Here is a 19,474-nt window from a genome sequence, read left to right on the forward strand (position 1 = left end):
CCCCCTCCAAGGCCCGACCAATCGAGTGCCCCGTTTCCTCACTTGTTTCCTCACCCTCAGCCTAAGCAGATGGTGTAAGCATACTGTTTTGTCTTCCTTGCTTGTAGGATATCTTTATGTTTAGTTTGAATGTTTCCCTTTATGGTTAGCTGGTTATGCGCTTTGCGATATGGGTTGTTCGCACTTATTGGAGGCAATAGTTTGGTTTCCTTTGTGTTTGTTTGCTTTGGGATTAAGGTTTTGTTTACGCCATAGCTACCGCTGCATGCGAGTTCTTGTACCTAAACAATGAATACATGATTATAAAAAAAAAAAAAAAAAAAAGGACTCTTTCACGTCAGAAGGATACCCAATACTATTCGTCAAAAAGAAAGACGGAAAAATGAGACTCTGCATGGACTACAGAGTTCTCAATTCGGTTACCAAGAAAGACTGATATCCACTACTCTTGATTGGAGAAGCACTGGATAGACTGCAGTCAGCAAAATACTTCACCAAACTCGACATCAAGGATGCATACCACAATATACGCATCAAGGCAGGAGACAAATGGAAGACTACATTCGCCTCAAGATACGGAATGTTCGAATACTTGGTTATGCTATTCGGGCTAACCACTGCACTGGCTTCATTCCAGAGATGGATCAATAAGGTACTCAATAAGTACCTCGACATATATTACATCGTATACTTGGACGATATACTCATATACTCGCAAAATATACAACAATACCAAAAGGATATCAGCAATATCATGGCCGCAATACAAGGATCAGGAATGAAGATCAAACCAAGAAAGTGCGAATTCCATAAGAAACAGAATACTTCAGATTTATCACCAATCGAAGTGGGGTCAAGGTCGATCCTGTCAAAACAGCAGCCATATGAGATTGGGCCAAACCAAACAACAAAACAGATGTTCAATGCTTTATGGGATTCTGCAACTTTTATCAATTGTTCATAGAGGGATTTAGCAGGCTTGCAAAACCACTCTATAACCTAACCAAGAAAGACAAGAAATGGGAATGGGAAGAGACGGAACAAAAAGCAAACGATGCAATATGAACACATCTAACATCAGCACCCATACTGGTTTATTTCAATGCAAACCGAAGGACAATGATTGAAATGGACGCCTCAAAATATGTGTGCTCAGGCATACTTTCGCAATAATGTAAGGATGGAAAATGGAGGCCAGTATCTTACCGATCCAAGACAATGACCCCCGCAGAGTGCAACTACGATGTTGCAAACAAAGAACTATTAGCGATAGTTCAAGCATTAAAGGAATGGAGGAGATACGTTTTAAACAACGACCATCCCGTCCGAGTTCTAACTGACCACAAGAACCTGGTCCCGTTCATGACTACGAAAGAACTGAATGACTGCCAGATAAGATGGATGGAACATCTCAGCAAATACAACTTCAAAATCGAATACCGACCAGGTAAAGAGAGTGGAAAGCCAGATGCTCGCACAAGAATTGCAAGCGACAAACTACAAACGAAAGAAGATGAAAGAATCAAACAAAAAACACGAACACTATTACCAAAAACCTACTTTGAGGCAATGGAGGTTATCCAATTCACATCAACGGAGAAAAAGGAAATTGAGAACGCAAACGAGAAAGACAAAACAATTCAGGCAATAAGAGAAGCATTGAAAGAAAAAAAAAAGGAGATGAAAGGAATTGCTCTGGGTTTATGCCAATGGAAGGATGGAAGTATGTGGTACGACGGAAAACAATAGATCCCGGAAGAGGAGGAGATAAGGAAAGACATCATACGACAACACCACGATATCCAAATGGCAGGACATGGCGGAATGGCTAAAACCACGGAATTCGTCACGAGGTCATTCTATTGGCCAGGACTGCGTGAAGATGTCAAATACTATGTCAAAAACTGCGACATATGCCACAGGACGAAAATGGCTAAACACGCACCATATGGATTACTGAAATCAAACGAAGTTCCCGAACAACCATGGGAAACAATTACTATGGACTTCATCATGGACCTACTGGCATCGGAAAATTGCGATAGCATCCTGGTCATAGTGGATCGTCGGACCAAAATGAGTCATTTCATTCCGGTCAGAAAAGATATCAACACGAGGGATTTTATACAGACATTTTTGCGAGAGGTCTTCCGACTTCACGGCCTTCCAAAAAATATCATTACGGATCGAGGAACACTGTTCACATCAGGACTATGGAAGAAAGTAACTGGAGAAATGGAGATACAAAACAGGATGAGTACCGCATTCCACCCACAGACGGATGGACAAACAGAATGGGTAAATGCAATACTCGAACAATATTTAAGGGACTACGTCAATTATCAACAAGATGATTGGTACAAGCTGTTATCTATGGCCGAATTCACATACAACAATGGAAAACAAGAAACAATCGGCACGACACCATTCTTCGCGAATTGCGGACAACATCCACAAAGTCAGACCACATATCATACGATTAATAATATGATACCAGACAAAACCGATATGGGAAAACTACACGAAACATTACAATATGAAATGAGTCAAGTACAACAACAACAAAAGGAATAATATGATAAGCACTGAAGACCAGATCCGAACATACAACCGGGAGATATGGTATGGCTTATACCATACAATATCCATACGATACGACCATCAAAGAAATTGGACTACAAGAAAATCGTACCATTCAGGATACTGGAAAGAGTGGACAGCCGAGCTTATAAACTCGACCTTCTCCCCTCAATGTGAATACACAACACATTCCACATCTCACTCCTTGAATTACATAACGACAACAGGTTTCTCTCACAAACACTTATTCCTCCCCCTCCGATCGAGCTCGACGGAGAACCAGAATACAAGCTCAACAAAATAGTCGATTCCTGCTTCTTCCCCGGTCACCTCCAATACCCAGCCAAGTAGACAGGATGTTCGCCCAAACACAATAAAACTTGGTACTTCATACACAACTTCGAACACACACAAGATGCTATCTCAACCTTCCACCAGCGATATCCAGGCAAGCCCGGCCCAGGTGACAATCACATTCAACCAAGACAAAGGAGAGGAAAAGGCTTCTGGACGGTTGCAACAACATGAGTGGTAGGGTATTAGCCCCCACTAAACCACACCCACTAGCCCTGAATACTCATTCATGGGGCCAACCGACGTCAACTCAAGGAAAGGGAAAAACAAGCACAGCAGAACGCCATGTCATAGACGGTATGCTACGATGATGGATGTCACACACACTACAGGGACAAGGAAGGCTCGGGATGGTTCCCAAAGGAATGTTGAAAGCATGGCCCATGTCCGGACCACGTACTAGAGCATTGGCAACAATGCTTTAGAAATGGGTGCAGGATGCACAGGCACAGAAAATATCTGCGGGATTCTACCCGCAGAAGGATGGAAGCAGGAAAGAGTTAGAAGGAGAGGATGCCAGAAAGGCATGGGCCGCGAGGACGCAGTCCAAGGAGGGAGGGGCCCAAAACTCCTCAGCAGATATGGAACCGGATGTCAGGAGCCTACACAGGCAGATCCGGGGACTCCGAGAACAACTTGGCCAAGTCGAGGCCACAATTTTGGCAAACAACAAAATGATCGTGGAGGTAGGACAGCTGAACGATAATCAGCAGCACACAATCGAGATGGAGAATCTGACCCTAGAATCAGTAAGGGTCAGATGGAGGACGGCAGACGAAAAGTTCCACAAGCTGAGAAGGACCATATGCTCAGCAGGACGGGAACTATTGAAACTGTGAGAAAAAGCCTGATGGGACTCAGGATTAGGAGGAAGGGAGCTGATGTCACGAACGTGGCTTGGCATGAAAGAGGTTTTCATGTGATGCATGGTTATAAGTCACAGGTATGTTATTGTTTTACACATATGACTCATTCGGGTCATATGATTTGTTATGTGTGAGATTTGTGATGCTTTCGCACATGGCTCAAATATGAGTCATGGGACGTGCACCTGGTGAGTATGTCTTGCAAGTGTGCCTTGCAGGTAAGCCTTGCGCGTATGATTTATGTTTCGCACATGACCTCGTTATGAGATCATGGGTTTTGCACATATGACTCAGTCAAGTCATATGACTCGTTTATTGTGTTATGATTGGTTTATGAGTTTTTGTACATGATCTCGCTATGAGGTCATGGGTTTTGAGCATGGGATCACTTTGGTCACATGACTAGGTTGTTATGATTTGGTTTCACACATGTGACCACTTTAGGTCACATGACTACGGGTGGGAAGAATACTATATAAGGAGGCCGATCTGGCCGAGGAGGATAGGTTCTTCACACTTTGTTCTAAGTACTTTTCCTCCTTATTACTTTAACGAATATAAAACATCTTTACGATCTTTATCTTTATTGCAACATTATCATTACGCCAAGGAAAGCACTTTACGAAGAAGAGTTAGAAAAAGCTTACGATAGGCGTTCCTGATAGAAGACAAGGGTCTTGTACTATCGGTAACGTAGGCAGAGGCCTAGAGCTATCGTAAGACGAAGGAAGAGGAAGACAGAAACGAGAAGTATCGTTTCCCGTCGCCAAGAACTAACTATCCAAGGAGGGATTGTTACAATACTACAATAATATATGGAAGGAGGACTAAGCTGATTCTTGTGAGGAAGAGGAGTGAGGAAGAAAGAACCAGCAAGAGAGACAGGCTTGGTCTCAATGTCCACCAATATACAACTGAGATCTACTAGCTATACCTTATCCTCTTCATAGAAGGGATAAATAGAGCTCCTAAAACCATCTATATGGCAGCTGATAATGCATCATAGCACAATGGAGTAGAAAACAAAAAATTGCATGAGGACTGTGGATATCAGAGATTAGCTTGGCCTCCCAACTCACCAGATCTCAACCATATTCAGAATGCCTGAGCAATTCTCAAAAAAGCCCTCAGAAAGCGATTCTCCAAGGTTGAGAGAAGGCCTCATAGTGCTGCTGAGTTATTTCAGGTAGCAAAGGAAGAGTGGAACCTGATTCCTCAAGGGAGATTTGATGGGTGGATTCAGAGAATACCTGAGAGAATTCAGGCTGTATTGGATGCTGATGGAAGCCATACAAAATGGTAGCATTAGGAAACTGTTATTTTCTATTTCTAGTTTCATCTATTTTAAAATTGTACTCATATGATTTTTTTGGTATAGTTAATATCATTATTTGTAGTGGTAATGCCGTTGCTGTGAGGGGTATATAGACTTTTCAGACATGACGGTGCTCAATCTGTCCAAAAGCTTCAGAAGGTCTACTGGGATATCAACTCCACAATGCAACAGTGAATATAGGTTTAAAAGCCTCATTCAAATGCCATAGTGTTGCCTGTAGTTGTGGAGGATCTGCTGTGGGGCTTCATTCTTGTTCAAATGTTACCATTCATTCTTGATTTGTTCCTTGTACGCTAGATTGCCAAAGTTAGTAGATTACACTGGAATGTTACCAAACCTGTAAATATGATCATGGAAGTGGCTGAGCAGATGCATCTTAATGAAATTGAAATGAGATTCCACATGAATCAAGCCCGTATGCTGGTCATTCTCCTCATCTTGATCCTCCTCCTGTACTCAATGTTGTATAGATTTCATGAGTAATTCTTCAACCTGTATCCTCTGGTACTGTAGCTTCCTCCTCTAATCAACAACCTTTGCTTGCGTCTGTTTAGATATTTGAAACCCCAAGAGGATAATCATTGTCAAGTGGAACAGATCGAGATATTGTTCTAGATACTCTATTGTCTCGCATACATGGCTTTAATGTTAGGCTATTAAATCAAAATTGCTTAATGACCTCATGCAGACTAAAGCTTATTTGACTTGTAGCTGTTTTATACTATCTGGTTGTCTCAATACCTTGCTGAGAACTCCCAAAAGACATTGTCCCAAGTTCCTCATCTCCTTTCCTTACTACTGCCTAACCTCATTGTAGGCTTTTTTGAGAATGAAGAATCCTGGGTATGGTGGTAAAGTCTTCCAGGTGTTATCAAACTCCTGTATTCTCTCATGTTTCTTAAGAAACACGTGAACCCAATCCATCATGTGCTTGAATAATCCAAGATAAATAATGTGAAGCAAAATTTAATCTAGCTGGTATAGATTGGCTACAGAAATCTAAGGAAGTCCATGAAAAATGTTGCCCTCAATATTGATACTAGGAGCATTAAACAGAGTTCTTACGTCCTGCAACGTGGACCCTGCCCTGTCCAGAATTTCTTGTTTAAGCCACCTGTATTTCGCATAATCTCTGACTAGATATCTCTCATGAGTGTTAGATCCTAACACATTCAGAGGTATCTCATATTTAGGACAGGCATTTGATTTTATTTCATATTGTGCAATGTTTTCTATGTGGTCCGCAATCCATGCTGCCAAGATAGGAAAACACCTCTGTACTTTCCCATCTGCACAGTCAATTGGCACTCCTCCATAGATGGACTCCCACAATGGCTTAAATACGAGCTCAAATATGCCTTGTAGTGTATCAGTGTTGATTTGTCTCTGGAGCTTGTTTGTGGAAGAGGACTATGGAAACTTGGGTGGGTTCAAAGTAGAAGTTCACCCAAACCGCCTCTCAATACAAGAAAATGATCTACTAAAAAATCTTCCATTTCCACTGCCATGCTAGAGCACAAGTTAAATAACAACGCGCAACATGGCCACATGCCAAGAATCAAGGAAACTCCAATGACTAACAAAATATTGACAGTTGGATGGTACGAAACCAGCGGGTGATAGCCTGTGACCGCAGCGGTAATGACTAAAGCAACGAAATGAACACCTATCGCACAAGCGAAAATTTTCTCTCCTTTATTCATAACACTCAACACAATGCTCTCTTGCTTAACACAATCTAACTAACAGGGAAGACAGGAGGCATAAATAACCAGGAAAACAAGCATATCCTCCAATCCTTCTATCCTTCAACCGATCACCACTGGTATCCATTCTATTCCCTTCCCTCACATGTCTCCTGCTCTCTCCCTTCCAGGTTTCCGCGCTAACAAAAGCATGACAAACTTCTCGAAGAAATCTCCCGGCCCTCCTTGCCCTTGTGCATCCCGCTCCCTCCCTTACAAAGAACTCGCACCACCTTCCTTGCCTCCGCGCATCCCGCTGACCCGCAAGGGACTCTCCCTTCCTTCCTTTCTTCCATCTGCTTCCATACCCGCGACCATATTCCAATGATGGCAGGCGACGAACAACGACCGGCGACAACTTATCGGCGAAAACCTCCGGGCGACAAAGAGCGATGACGAAAAGAGACGACGGAAAGCGACGACAAAGAACGACGACAGAAAGTGACGACGTGAAGCGATGATAGAGAGGCAACGCCATAGGATAACTGAAAGGTGATGATATAAAGCGACGATGAAGAATGATGATGGAAAAGAATAGTGAACATGCCGAGCAGCATCTCAGGATTTTCAATATGACTGATCTAAACCGAAATGTGCAAAGGGAATACTCTAGACGATACTCTATTGATTCCTTGAGCGCCGGATATCTATTTCGAAACCTGCACTACAAGCCTGATCGAATATTGACCGTTGGACGGCGACTTGAAACTAAAGAGTGACCGGCTGTGGTGGTACGAAAACGAAAACACTGATGACCTAAGTGTGAAAACTCTGCAAGACAAAAGCAAGGAAGGTAACCCTCTCTCTCACTCAACAACTCTCACGCACACGACTAACTAACTAACGGAAATGGCAGGAGTAATATATCAAACACGGTAAAGCATCCTCCATCCTTCCAGCCATCGCTACACATACCCGCTCTCTTCCACGCATGTCTCCCTTCCTCTGCAGACTATTCCCATGATAATAAAGGAAAGATAAAAGAAACAAACACCACAAAGACTCCTGCAGCTGTACCGCTTCCACTGCTCCCATCACTTCCTCCCGTAGCCAGAAGATAGCCCCAACCCTACCTCTCCCGAATCCACTAACCTCTTCCATCACCTGCCCAGCAGTTGTGAGAACGGGGGGACGTATACGGTGCGTTGATGCTCTGGAGGAGTGCGCTGGCAAGTGATGTTGACGGCGGGGCCGGCTGGGGATGGTAGTTTTGCCAATCATCTGCTAGGGGTTGGAATGTTGTAGTTGGGTTCTCTCCTCTGGAGCACCCTATAATATTATTAAATTTGATGAGTTCTCCATATATTCCTGTGTTCGGCCGACATGATCCCGCTGTCATCCACCCAGCCGGAGCAGGTGCAGTGTCTTCGCGATGTGTGGCTTGGGATATCGGTGTTTATCGAGTGATATTTTGTGATCATGATGAATATGGTTGTCAGCGCGAGGGAGGGCACGGCCTAGGTGCGGTAAAATGGTGCTGACTAGGGGGGCAGCCGGGGTAGCGTCACAGGTGATATTGAAAGCGAGATCGGGTCAAGAGATTCTTGTGCTCACATACCCACGGGTTACCTCTTGCTCAATTCGGGTTAGTACGTGTTTTTCTCTTGCCCTCATACCACCCATGTACCCAAGTACTCGTACCCTCTCCTCTATGCAAGCAATTCTTATTTTTTCCCCGGCAGAACTACTCCTAACTCATCAATTTGAACATCTCTTTCTTTGCTACTCTGCAATTTCAGCGATGACGTCGACCGCCCAAGGCCTTCCCCAACTCACCTCAGGCCGTATTCGCTCTGCATGGCGCGATACCTTCATTTACTCTTCCAACTATCGTGATACCGTGCTCGGAGGCCTTCTTGCGTCAGAGGGCATAAGCAACGGAAATCTCTATTCTATGGTGGAGATTATCTGTATATTTACAGATACTTTCTACATACAAGATGACACGGAACAATTGGTTGAGAACGATGCGCACGCACTTAAGCCAGGCAATTACTACATATTTACGAAGGGTAGACCCCCTTTATGCTTCGGCCATCGACTGCCACTCACTCGTGATAGGTTCCATCACTGTCACCAGTGAAGCCCCTCTATTTCATCAGATTTCGTTGCAGACCGCGACCCACGTTGGAGCTTTTACTCACGCCGTACGCAACCGGGATCAACGCTGCGTGATAACCGGCAGGCCAGCAGTGGTGAGTGGTGTTACTTTCTGGGAGGCCTTCGAAGCCGCTCACGTGTTTCCCCTAAAACATGCGGGGTACTGGAGGACGCATAACTTTGGTCGTTGGATCAAAATTCCGCCGGGATCAGCGTCGCATGGAACTATCAACTCCGTGCAGAATGGGATATTGCTCACCCGAGATATGCACGCACTATTTGATTCCTACTAAATTTCAATTAATCCAAAAGTATGCTTAGTCTGAGATTGAGGTGTTTGTGGTCGTAACTAATCTCTATGTAGGAGCAGCACATGATCGTCTGCTTCACACCATTTGCTTGCAGCTACGGAATCGCCGGTGCGCATCTTGATCAGCGGTTCCTTGAAAACCCACTTCGCCCCACCGACCCGCTGCTATTTTGGCACTTTCGCCAAGCTGTCCTGGTGAATATGAAAGGGGCTGGGGAGACTTGCTTTGATATGGGTTTCCCGCCGAGACCAGGCACGGCGGGCCAGATCATGGGCGGTGAAAAGGCTGCTGAGGGAATGGACCTTGGAGCTTTGGGCACGAACAATGAACAGGGGATTCGTGCTTGATGAAAAGGCAGAATGCTATGGGATGTGTAACTACAGGTAGCGCAATAGAGAATTTTGAAAAACCATGTTAGCACCGATGTTGGCTCGTAAATGAGGCAAAAGCCTAGAGATCTGAGAGGTCTAGTGTTAAACGGTATGAGGAGTGGGGTACCTCCGGGGCATGTGGCCGGTCTTGCCTCGTTTGACAGGTAGATCGTAGAATAGGTGATATGCCGAGCTTTTGCGGCCAAGAGTTAGCCTCCATAAACAAGTAGCACGTAAGGTCCAGTATGATACAGTGAAAAACAATTAAGATTCCTTGTGCAACAGATGTACAAGTACCAGTAATTATCCTCGACACCAATTCTTCGATAAAGATAGACTGTCGATCGCGCTGTGTTCCCCGCACGTGATGCCGTGGGCCGTGTGGTGAAGTTCCCCTCATACCGGTATCCACCGGTTCCACAATGGAAAATTCAATAGGTCTGTTCGGCACGCTAGAAATGATATTCCCATCCATGGTATAATAGGGGGTTTAGGCCAGAAGAGTAAAAATACTTATTCTTTTCCCAAATGTTGGAGTGCTTAGTACATACGTCAAAAGAAACAAGTGAGAAGAGTCATGAGACAACCCCCGGTAAACAGCCTCTAGTTTGCCATACACTTCCCGCACAAGCAAAATGTTAGGAGAGTAGGGTCGGGACCTGGATTTGATGTAGGAGCGGGAGTGGAATCTATCTTAGAGCTTCGTGACTTGGCTTTCGGTGCCGTTAGAAGCGAAATAATTGGGCATGGCGCTATATAGGACGTTCAGAATTTCCCCTTTGGATTAGGGGGGAGAACACACAGCGAGAAGAGCTACCGGTACTCGAATACCCCGACTTGAGACCGGAAAAAAGAGAAAAATTCCAACCACCCCTACGAGTACTAGGAGGCAACTCCAACGTCCTAGCGCGATGCCCAATCATTTCGGTCTTTACAGTATCTGTAGTTTACCCGATATTATTCACCTATCATATCGGGAATTCTCCTTGCTTGAAAACCGACATTTTACACCTCTCCAAGGTGTCACCTCCATTATCGGGGATCGGGGCTTGGCAATCATGTTCAGGGGTGTGAGTGCTTGTGCCAAGGGATCGAGTGACCGGCAATGATCCCGAAATTAGAAGATTGCACGGACTCTATCAAATTGAACATGAGTCAGTCAGTATAAGATAAAATTGGAAGGAAAGAAATAGAGCTAAGAAGATCATCTCGTATTGACCTGCATGGTAAAATGACTAGAATTCAAAATTATAATGAAAAGGATAAATTGCTCAGACTCAGATGTTTGTGACTCAATATTGTAGAAAAATTGTATGTTTATTGATTAATGAGAAAGGAAAAAGGAAAGAAAATATAAGAGAAGTACAAGAATAATGCATAGAAGGGAAGAATAGGAGCAATTGAGAAGCAAGAATGTCACCAATTCAAAGTCAAAAACGTCAGCACCGTGAACCAAAAGCAAAGCCAATCAAGGAGAAAGTTTTTACCCCCTACAATTTAAAGCCAATCCAATATCCTGAAGGAACCTATAGTCAATTGCAGAAAGTCAGAGTACTTACCTTTCTCAAGTACCATCAAATTCTGCTCCCCAAAATGAAAAATGAGTATCGTAAGCCAATACAACAGGAAGCCTTGGATTTCTACCAAATTCCTCAAGGAATTATTAGTGACTGGGTACGCAAGAAGGAAACAATAGAAAAATTGAGAAAGCAGTTACCAGTAAAGAGGGAGGAAGGATTGGGTTATGCAGGACAGGTTTTTTAGCCTGAGTTGGAAGCAAGGTTAAATAGTGACTTTATAGAGAGGAGGAAAGCAGGTCGAACCGTCCAGCAGGGTTGGTTTCATATTCAATCTCAGTTTCAATTTCATGAGATATATCCAAATGTGAATCCAGTGATCTTTTGATTCAGCAATGGGTAGTTTCGGGGATTTCTAAGTCGATATAAGATTAGTCTACGCAGTATCACCAAAAAGGTGTAAAAGATCCCAGCCAATTATGTGATATTTATTATCAATTGGCTGCAATTTAATTGTCAGAATTTGCAACCACGTAAAAGTTCTTTTTAGGAGATTGCCGTTAAACAGCGTGCTGGACGATACGAGTTGCCCAATATTTGCAATTTAGAAGAGATGCCAATACCATTTGAATACCTACAGGAAAAGACCTATGACAGAGTTGGAGAAAAGACAATTTGGGTAAAGGAAACTCAGTCTGAGTAGGACAAAAGACAGACTAGCTTAGTTCTTTACATATTTGCAGATGGTGTATCACGAGTACCACCTATGGTGATTTTTCATGGAACTGGAACAAGGCTTCGGGCAGAAAAACTATAGTATTATTCAGATGTTGTGGTAGAATATAATACTACAGCCTATATGAACAATTCTCTTTTCAAAAGATATCTTACAAATCATCTGATTCCTGTCCTCGGAGGCTGCCTAACTCTCTTTACCCTCGATCTAATAGGATTACATAAGACTCCTGCTGTTCTTCAACTCCTCCGGACCCATAACATTACCCCCTCCCTAATTCCAGCCGGATGTATGAGTCTTGTCCAACAGCTTGACATGTCAGTAAACAAGCCATTTAAGAAGTTAATGCAAAATCTCACTGATAAAAAAATCTTTAAGTTGAGATCAGCAGAGGATTTTGAAAAATGGACTATTGGAGATCATACGGTTATGACTACTTACTGTGTTGGTGAAGTGTTCAACTAATTCCATTCTCAAAAACCTCATGTAATTAAAGCTTCTTTTCGCAAATTGGAGTTGTCGCTTCCAATGGATGGAAGTCTTGACTGTGAATTAGATATAAAGGGTTTTACAAACTTGGAAATTGGGGATTGGAGAGAGGATTTGTATCACTAGATGATAGAGCTGATGTACAGGAGAAGGGTGATAATAATGTAGCATTCATTGAAACAGAAGACTAATGCTAATACTATTTTACTTATACCTTGCTATTACGGTATCCTCAATCCTGCTGACTGTATTTATCTCCTGTCTCCTCGGACCATTATCTCAGTTTTCTAGAAGAATGCAAAACTGAGAGCTTCTTTCCTCACCTAAGTCCTATTGTACAAACATGCATTATCTTGTTGCTATAGCTCTGCCATTCTCGAAAAGTTTTGGTGCAAAGAAATTCAGAATTTACCTGAATTATATATGACATAGCAAGGTATTTGGTGCAGCTTGATCTGAGATAGTGAGGTCTCCAGAGGGTCAAGACTTTGATTGTCAGGCATTGCTGTAGTTGCTCCCAATCTCAATACCGGTATCATAGTAATACTGACGTTGAGAAGAGCTAATTTTAGCATCACATCCTGTCACTCTTTGTCTTGGCGACATTACGCGCATCTCCTTGCGCAACTGCCAAGCCCCGATCCCCGATAGTGGATACTGCGGGTTGTTACGGTAGGTGTCCAAGACCTTTGTTTCACTCAAAACAACTGGCTTCCCTGCTGCCTGGCTCTCTTTGCCCAGGTTGCGGTCGACAGCTTTATATGCTTATATAAGCAAGCATCACCCGCTCGGCAGTTCGGATAAGTGCATGTTTGCTTTTCCTTAGCTGTTGACCTACCGTACTCTACCACTCACCCAATCCTGTCATCACTGCAACCACTCCTTTCTTCGCCTACGCGAAAATTGCTTTCTCCATCGATTCGTGCTTTGACCTCAAGCAATGGCATCGACAGACCAAGATAAGGCCTCGTTTATCCAGCCCACCAATCGCTCGGCATGGCACGATACCCACATCTACGCTTCCCACGATCGCGACACCGTGCTCGGAGGTCTGTGGGTCGCACCGGGTATTACCAACACTAACCTCTATTCTATGGTGGAGATTTTCTGCACAATTACCGATACTTTCGACTTACAAGACGGCAGCCAACGACTCGTTCAGAGGGACGAGGAGTCACTTCGACCAGGAAATTACTACATATTTACAAAGGGCAGGCCCCCTTTATCCTTTGGTCATCGACTACCACTCACCCGCGATAGGTTCCATCACTGTCACCGATGAAGTCCCTCTACTTCGTACTCTTTCGTTGCACTCCGGGACCCGTGTCGAATCGTTTTTGACTCCGTACGTAACCGGGATCGGCGCTGCGTTATAACTGGAAGATCAGCAGTGATAAATGGTGTTACTTACTGGGAGCCATTCGAAGCTGCTCATGTGTTTCCTCTAGCATATGAGGAGCACTGGAGCCATTGTAATCTCGGCCATTGGATTACCGTTCCGCCTGCCTCTGCGTCGCATGGAACTATCAACTCCGTGCAGAATGGGATATTGCTCACCCGAGATATGCACGCACTGTTTGATTGCTATCAGATCTCAATTAATCCGGATGTACGCTTGTCCCGAGGTTAAAGAATTTGTGCTGTTCTTAACCAATACCTGTCTAGGATCACCACAAGATCGTCTGCTTCACGCCTCTTGCTAGCAGCTACGGAATCGCTGGCCGACGACTCGATCAATCGTTCCTCGATGACCCGCTTCGCCCGCATGATCATCTTCTCCGTTGGCACTTTTGCCAAGCAGTCCTCGTCAATATGAAGGGGGCTGGCGAGCCGTGTTTTGAGATCGATTTCCCTCCTGGTTCAGACGTGATGAGCCAGATTATGAGCGGTCCAAAAGCTGTTGAGAGGATGGAGTTTGAGTTTTTTGGCCGCTTGAATGCAAAGGGGGATCACGCTTGAGGTAAGGGTAGGCTGTTAATGTAATGTGACCTTGAGTACTACAGAACCTTGTACATTGAGGTTGAGCACCGATTTTCGTTTTAACTCGGCTTGCTTTTTTTGTTGTGGCATTCTGGCTGGTCAGTTAGGCAATATATATGATATACTTTACCCCTCCTCATTAGAATTTATTTGTTCGCAGGGCACTACTATGGCTGAATGAGACTGTTGTATCCGCCATCATGAAAGATCACTCAGGTGAAATAGCTTATGATATGGGGTCCAACATAGTCCGGTTGCATAGCTGAGTGAGACATGAATAATACCGCCAGTGATTATAATAAGGTATGGTAGATAGTAGAGAAAGATGTGCACTTAGTTTCTTGGCTTGCGTAGACATAATTTTTATGGAATGGCGACTCCAAAGCTAGTCGCATCACCTTATATCTCTGGTGGTATCATCATTAGCCATCACTCGTTGTCAAGTTTGAGCAGTGAATCCATATGTATTCGCAATAGATGCCACTATGACATCCAATAGCAGGCTCATCTTTGATTTTCCGGACTACCGCTTTTGGCTTTCGGTTAAACTCTTGGCATCACAGCTGGATACCTCTTCTCTATGGATCCCAGGAGGGGCCAGTAGGATGTGCGGGATATGCGGTTCGGCCCCTACAAATGTTTGCTGAGTTGGGTCTCGTGGGGGGAGAGCGGGGTCGGTTGTGTAGACCATGTGGGGGCTCAGCGAGGCATGGCATTTCTTGGCTAGCGAGAGCCGGTCTACTCGTACTCTGGTTAATAATTATCATAAATTTGTACTAGGTAAACCTATCCGGAATCCGCTACTCTGGGGTTTTTTGCTTAGCCAAGAAATGCCATGCCTCGCTGAGGGTGCTGCCTCGTTGACCCCTCACGGGATTTAATAGAGTACGGTAGTGGTGTTCAACCAAAGACTGACTCTCCGCCTCCCTATTCAGGTTTAGGGTGAAAGCTTGATTGCTCGAGTATAGTACCTTTTGGGCGGTTTCGGGGTTTCCGTGGTGTTAAAACCAACTACACCGCGAAACCTGTCTTTTTCTTTTTTATTTGTCTCGGAAGGCAGGATTTTGTCGTGTTTTTCGCCCCTTTTCTAGAGGAGGAAATTTCGGACCACATACAAGTAGCACACGGGCCAATTATTACTCGTACGGTGTTCTGCACCGATCAACCACAATAGCCTCTACTCAGCATCTATGATACTTGTATCCCCCCGGCCGTTGACACATTCCAGCCCCATTTTAAATGTTGAAACTAGCCTATTTGAGTAATTAGGAGCAAATACGAAGGTTGACAACCTGGTTTCCATCATGGCCATGCTGAGCAGTACAGCTTTAGCGCTATTCTGAGCGCTACACCACTTCTAAAGCACCGAGTTTTTCCTATCACGATTACTCAAATAGGCTAGTCTTCAACGTTTCAAATGGGGCTGGAATGCCTCAGCCGAGGGGATATGACGATCAATCATGTGCTTGGGGGTTGACAGTCGGGCGCACCACTATCGGTATTACTCGTAATTTTCTGACGTTTGCAAACACAACTGGGTCCCCATATGCCGCCAAGAGCCCTCGCGAACTCAAGTACTTTTGGGGTGTTTTTTTGGTGGGGAACCCTCAGGCAAGTGAACTCGCGGGTAACTTACTTAAACCTAGGTCAGTTTTTCAATTTTCTGAGTTGCTGCTGCTGGTGCCATTGGGCCATCTACAATATGCGGACCTAGTTGTGTTCACAAACCTCAGAAAATTACGGGTACTTGTACATTTGTATGGCCACGAGATCTGGTGAACTCGGGAGCTTTCCAAGCGGAGAACTAGCTTGTGTTACCGCGCCCGAAATACCTATTCCCCTGAGAACAAAGCAGAGTTTTTAGTGGGCGTGAAAGGCCCTCCCGACTGTGGAAAACTACCCTATCAGATAGGGTAGTTTGGCGGTCCCATGGTGGTTTTTTGCGTCCTCTCAGCAAACCAATTCCATCGCCACCTCACCTCGACTGAGCTTAGCTCTACGGTATCCTTGTTTTTCTCTCCCTATATCGGGTAAGTTACACCATATCTACTGGTATCGGGAGTCAATTTTACCCTCTCATTCGCCCGTTTTAACAGGGTACTTGTAACTCCGCTCAATGTCATACCGGTAAAAACTCGCACACTCGGTATGCAGCCAAGGCCATCGTGCAAGGATTGTGGCCAATTAGAGCGCGACAATGTGTGGCCCTGCATAGCTACTTTTTTTTACTAGTATTAGTCTACTGGTATCTACTGAAGAGGGACTTACTAATTCATGAGAAGTGAACGGTAGCCGACCATGTTCAGACCTGCCACCATGCTGGCATTCAGGCCCGCGGGCATCTACCGCTGCCACCCTCATGTCCTCTATGCATGCAGGGCGATCGGCACCGCTAAGGTAAGCTTAAGTGTCTACGGCCCCCGGTCGAAAAAATCGGGAAACGGAGATCGGGCTTCTGAGGGTTTGATTGGAGAGTTCAATGTGCTCGAGCCAATTGAGCGATCGTGTTTCTGACATTTAATTTCCACATTCCCCATTTTTATCATCGGAGGCTGTAATACTGTAGCCCACAAACTGTGCTAACCAGGCGACAATATTTGGCAGAAGAAGCAAACCAATCCTAAGCGTAAAACTGCACCTTCGGAGGTGATGATGGAAGAGGAAACTACTTCGGTGGGCTTAAAGTTCTAATGGCTCGCAAACTGCTCTAACGACTCGGGGGAAACAAAGTTGAACTCTTAAGGGAAAAAGAGAATATTGCTGCAGACTCCGAAACCGGTGGTACCGAGGAATTTGTTAGGATGAGCGTTATCGGAGTCGGGAACCAGAAGTTTGTCTTTGTTGTAGAGGCGAAGAAGGCCTCGATTGGACAGGCAAAGAAGCAATGCATGTTGGCCCTAAAAGACATGGGAGATAACTATGGTGGAGGTATCATGTTTGGTTTTGTCACGACGGGGGAACAGTGGCAAATGATCTGCTACGATTGCAAGGTTTTTACTCAGACAGATCGCTTTCAAGTATTGTACCATAGTATGGGACACAAGAAAGAGAAATGGATGAAGGAGGCCTCGATTATCGTGGATTGTATTCACACGGCGATTAGAAGTGGGGGATTTGTGGCCGCATGATTGGGAGTGGACGTCTGGTTGGGTTTTCTCATGGGGTTTGTTCGTGGTGGCTGGTTGTTGTTGCTCGGGGAGTGTTAGTGATTTTTGCTAAGCGGAGGGGTTGTATGGCCGACCGCAGGGCAGTACGCCAGCCGGCGACGCGGCGGGCGATGTGGCGAGTAAATGAGAGAGCAAATAAGGCCGCGTGAACCTAGGCAAATGGTGGCTTGTTCTTTCCTGTATGATAGTTGGGCATACCCTTCACCTCTCTTTCTCAATCAATCTCAGTCGTTTCAACACTTCCTAATACTGGCGGTTTTTTTAAAGCCTCCGGCACTTCTAACATGTGGCGTGATCAGATTTTGATACAATTTTTCCTAAAGGGTTTAATGAAATAGTTCCATGTTTCAGTAACTTTGGTCTATTCCTCTTGACCCCTGCCAGCCCTGCCACTCTGTTTATCTCCCTTGGCGCTGCAGATTTCATCTACACGAAGTTGAAGCCAAGTAGACTAGAGAAATTATTAGTAAAACGTGAATCCAAGTGCTTAGGTAAGTTTCTTTTCTCACCTCAATAGCTGTCTTGACGCTTTGCGGCATTACTGCCTCAGGCTCCCAGACACCATATTCCTTCATATCAACAATCTTACCGGTCCCGCCGTCAATGCCCCGGGCATGCTCCTTCGCGAGATGCTTCGTACGTAACTAGGTGAGTCCTCTGATTGGGCTAGCACATAAAGTTCGTGATCAGTGCTCTAGGAATGACTTCGAGGGCTTCTACAACTCCCTTGTATGGCCACTGCTGCATACCTTCGATAGATTCTGAGATCTCGGCAAGATGCACAGAGATATCCACCTCGACTGCGCCACCTTCAGAAGCTAACCAGCAGTAGAAAAAGCCATTGCGCGCTACAGCTACTGCGTCTTGCGGATTGCGTTTGATTTCGTAAAGGATAACCATAGAAGGACCACAGAGGAGGATAGTGCAAGCTTCAGGATCTTCACACTTTGTTATAGATGAAAAGTATCTGAGAGGGTCAACTATATTGCTTCCACAAGGTCTTCAAGTTTCACAAGGTAGGATAACATACTCATCACTAATCTTCTCAATCTCGAGGAGAACACCTTTTGTACTAACATTTTAGTCATTGATATCATCCACACGGTTCACAACTGTAGCACCGACAGCACGGGAGACCCTGTTGTTACCAGTCTTTCTGGCACGGCGGAGGGCTGTTACATTTCCCTCGTGGAGGTGGTGTGAGCAAGATCTTAAGTTATTCTGAACACCCGAAAGCTACAGTCAAGGTAACGGCAAAAGAGGAGCGAAAGACTTGGACAGCAACAATGTCAGAATAATGTAATAAGAAAAAAAGGGGCATAAAATGATGAGGAAGAAAGAACTATGGATTTATTTTATTGGTTAAGTGGGAGAAGGGAATGAGTAGCAGCTCCAAAGTAGTAAAGAAAGATTTTTGTATGAGGAAAAAAAGTAGATAGGGGGGTCAGTTTTACATGTCCGGAACCATATGTGCTTCCGTTGCCAGAACGGGGGCGCGGGAAAGAATCGAGTCATGTGAAGTGAAACCGATATGGCTCTTGCGATCCAGGGATCAGGATGCTGCGATTGCATAAGACCAATACAGAATATATAATGCGGGGTTCTGTAGTGTAGTTGGTCGTACTGTGCTTGGTGGTGACCATAAGTCGGGGGCTCTTCCGAAACGGGTAGGAGTTTTATATAGAAACTAAAGTAAATTAGGAAGGCAGAGTGATCTTTCAAATCTCGGTAATCTTTCATCTGATCCCGGGACCTCCGGTACAGGGTCCTAGTTTCCTGTTCTTCCTCCCCCATCCCCTCCCCAACTCCCTCCTTTCGTTTTCCTCCCGTCAAATACCTTTCCCAACTTTTCTTATAGAAGCAATACTCCCTCCACAACCAGAACCCTCTCACAACACCTCTAACATGAAATCGCACCTATT

The 19,474-nt window shown here is 44.7% G+C and overlaps 1 protein-coding gene across 1 annotated transcript; it reads right to left on the reverse strand.

Moving 5' to 3' along the window:
• Positions 1 to 17,913: 17,913 nt before the first annotated feature.
• GSTUM_00008790001 (uncharacterized protein) lies at positions 17,914 to 18,873 on the reverse strand (the record flags this gene model as incomplete). Its single annotated transcript, XM_002840281.1, has 6 exons — positions 17,914 to 18,003; positions 18,062 to 18,196; positions 18,258 to 18,519; positions 18,583 to 18,616; positions 18,674 to 18,724; positions 18,780 to 18,873. 6 exons carry the CDS (start codon positions 18,871 to 18,873, stop codon positions 17,914 to 17,916), a joined length of 666 nt encoding a protein of 221 aa, XP_002840327.1.
• Between the last annotated feature and the right edge of the window lie 601 nt (positions 18,874 to 19,474).

This window comes from Tuber melanosporum, assembly GCF_000151645.1.
Source record: "Tuber melanosporum whole genome shotgun sequence assembly, scaffold_5, strain Mel28".
NCBI lineage: Eukaryota > Fungi > Ascomycota > Pezizomycetes > Pezizales > Tuberaceae > Tuber > Tuber melanosporum.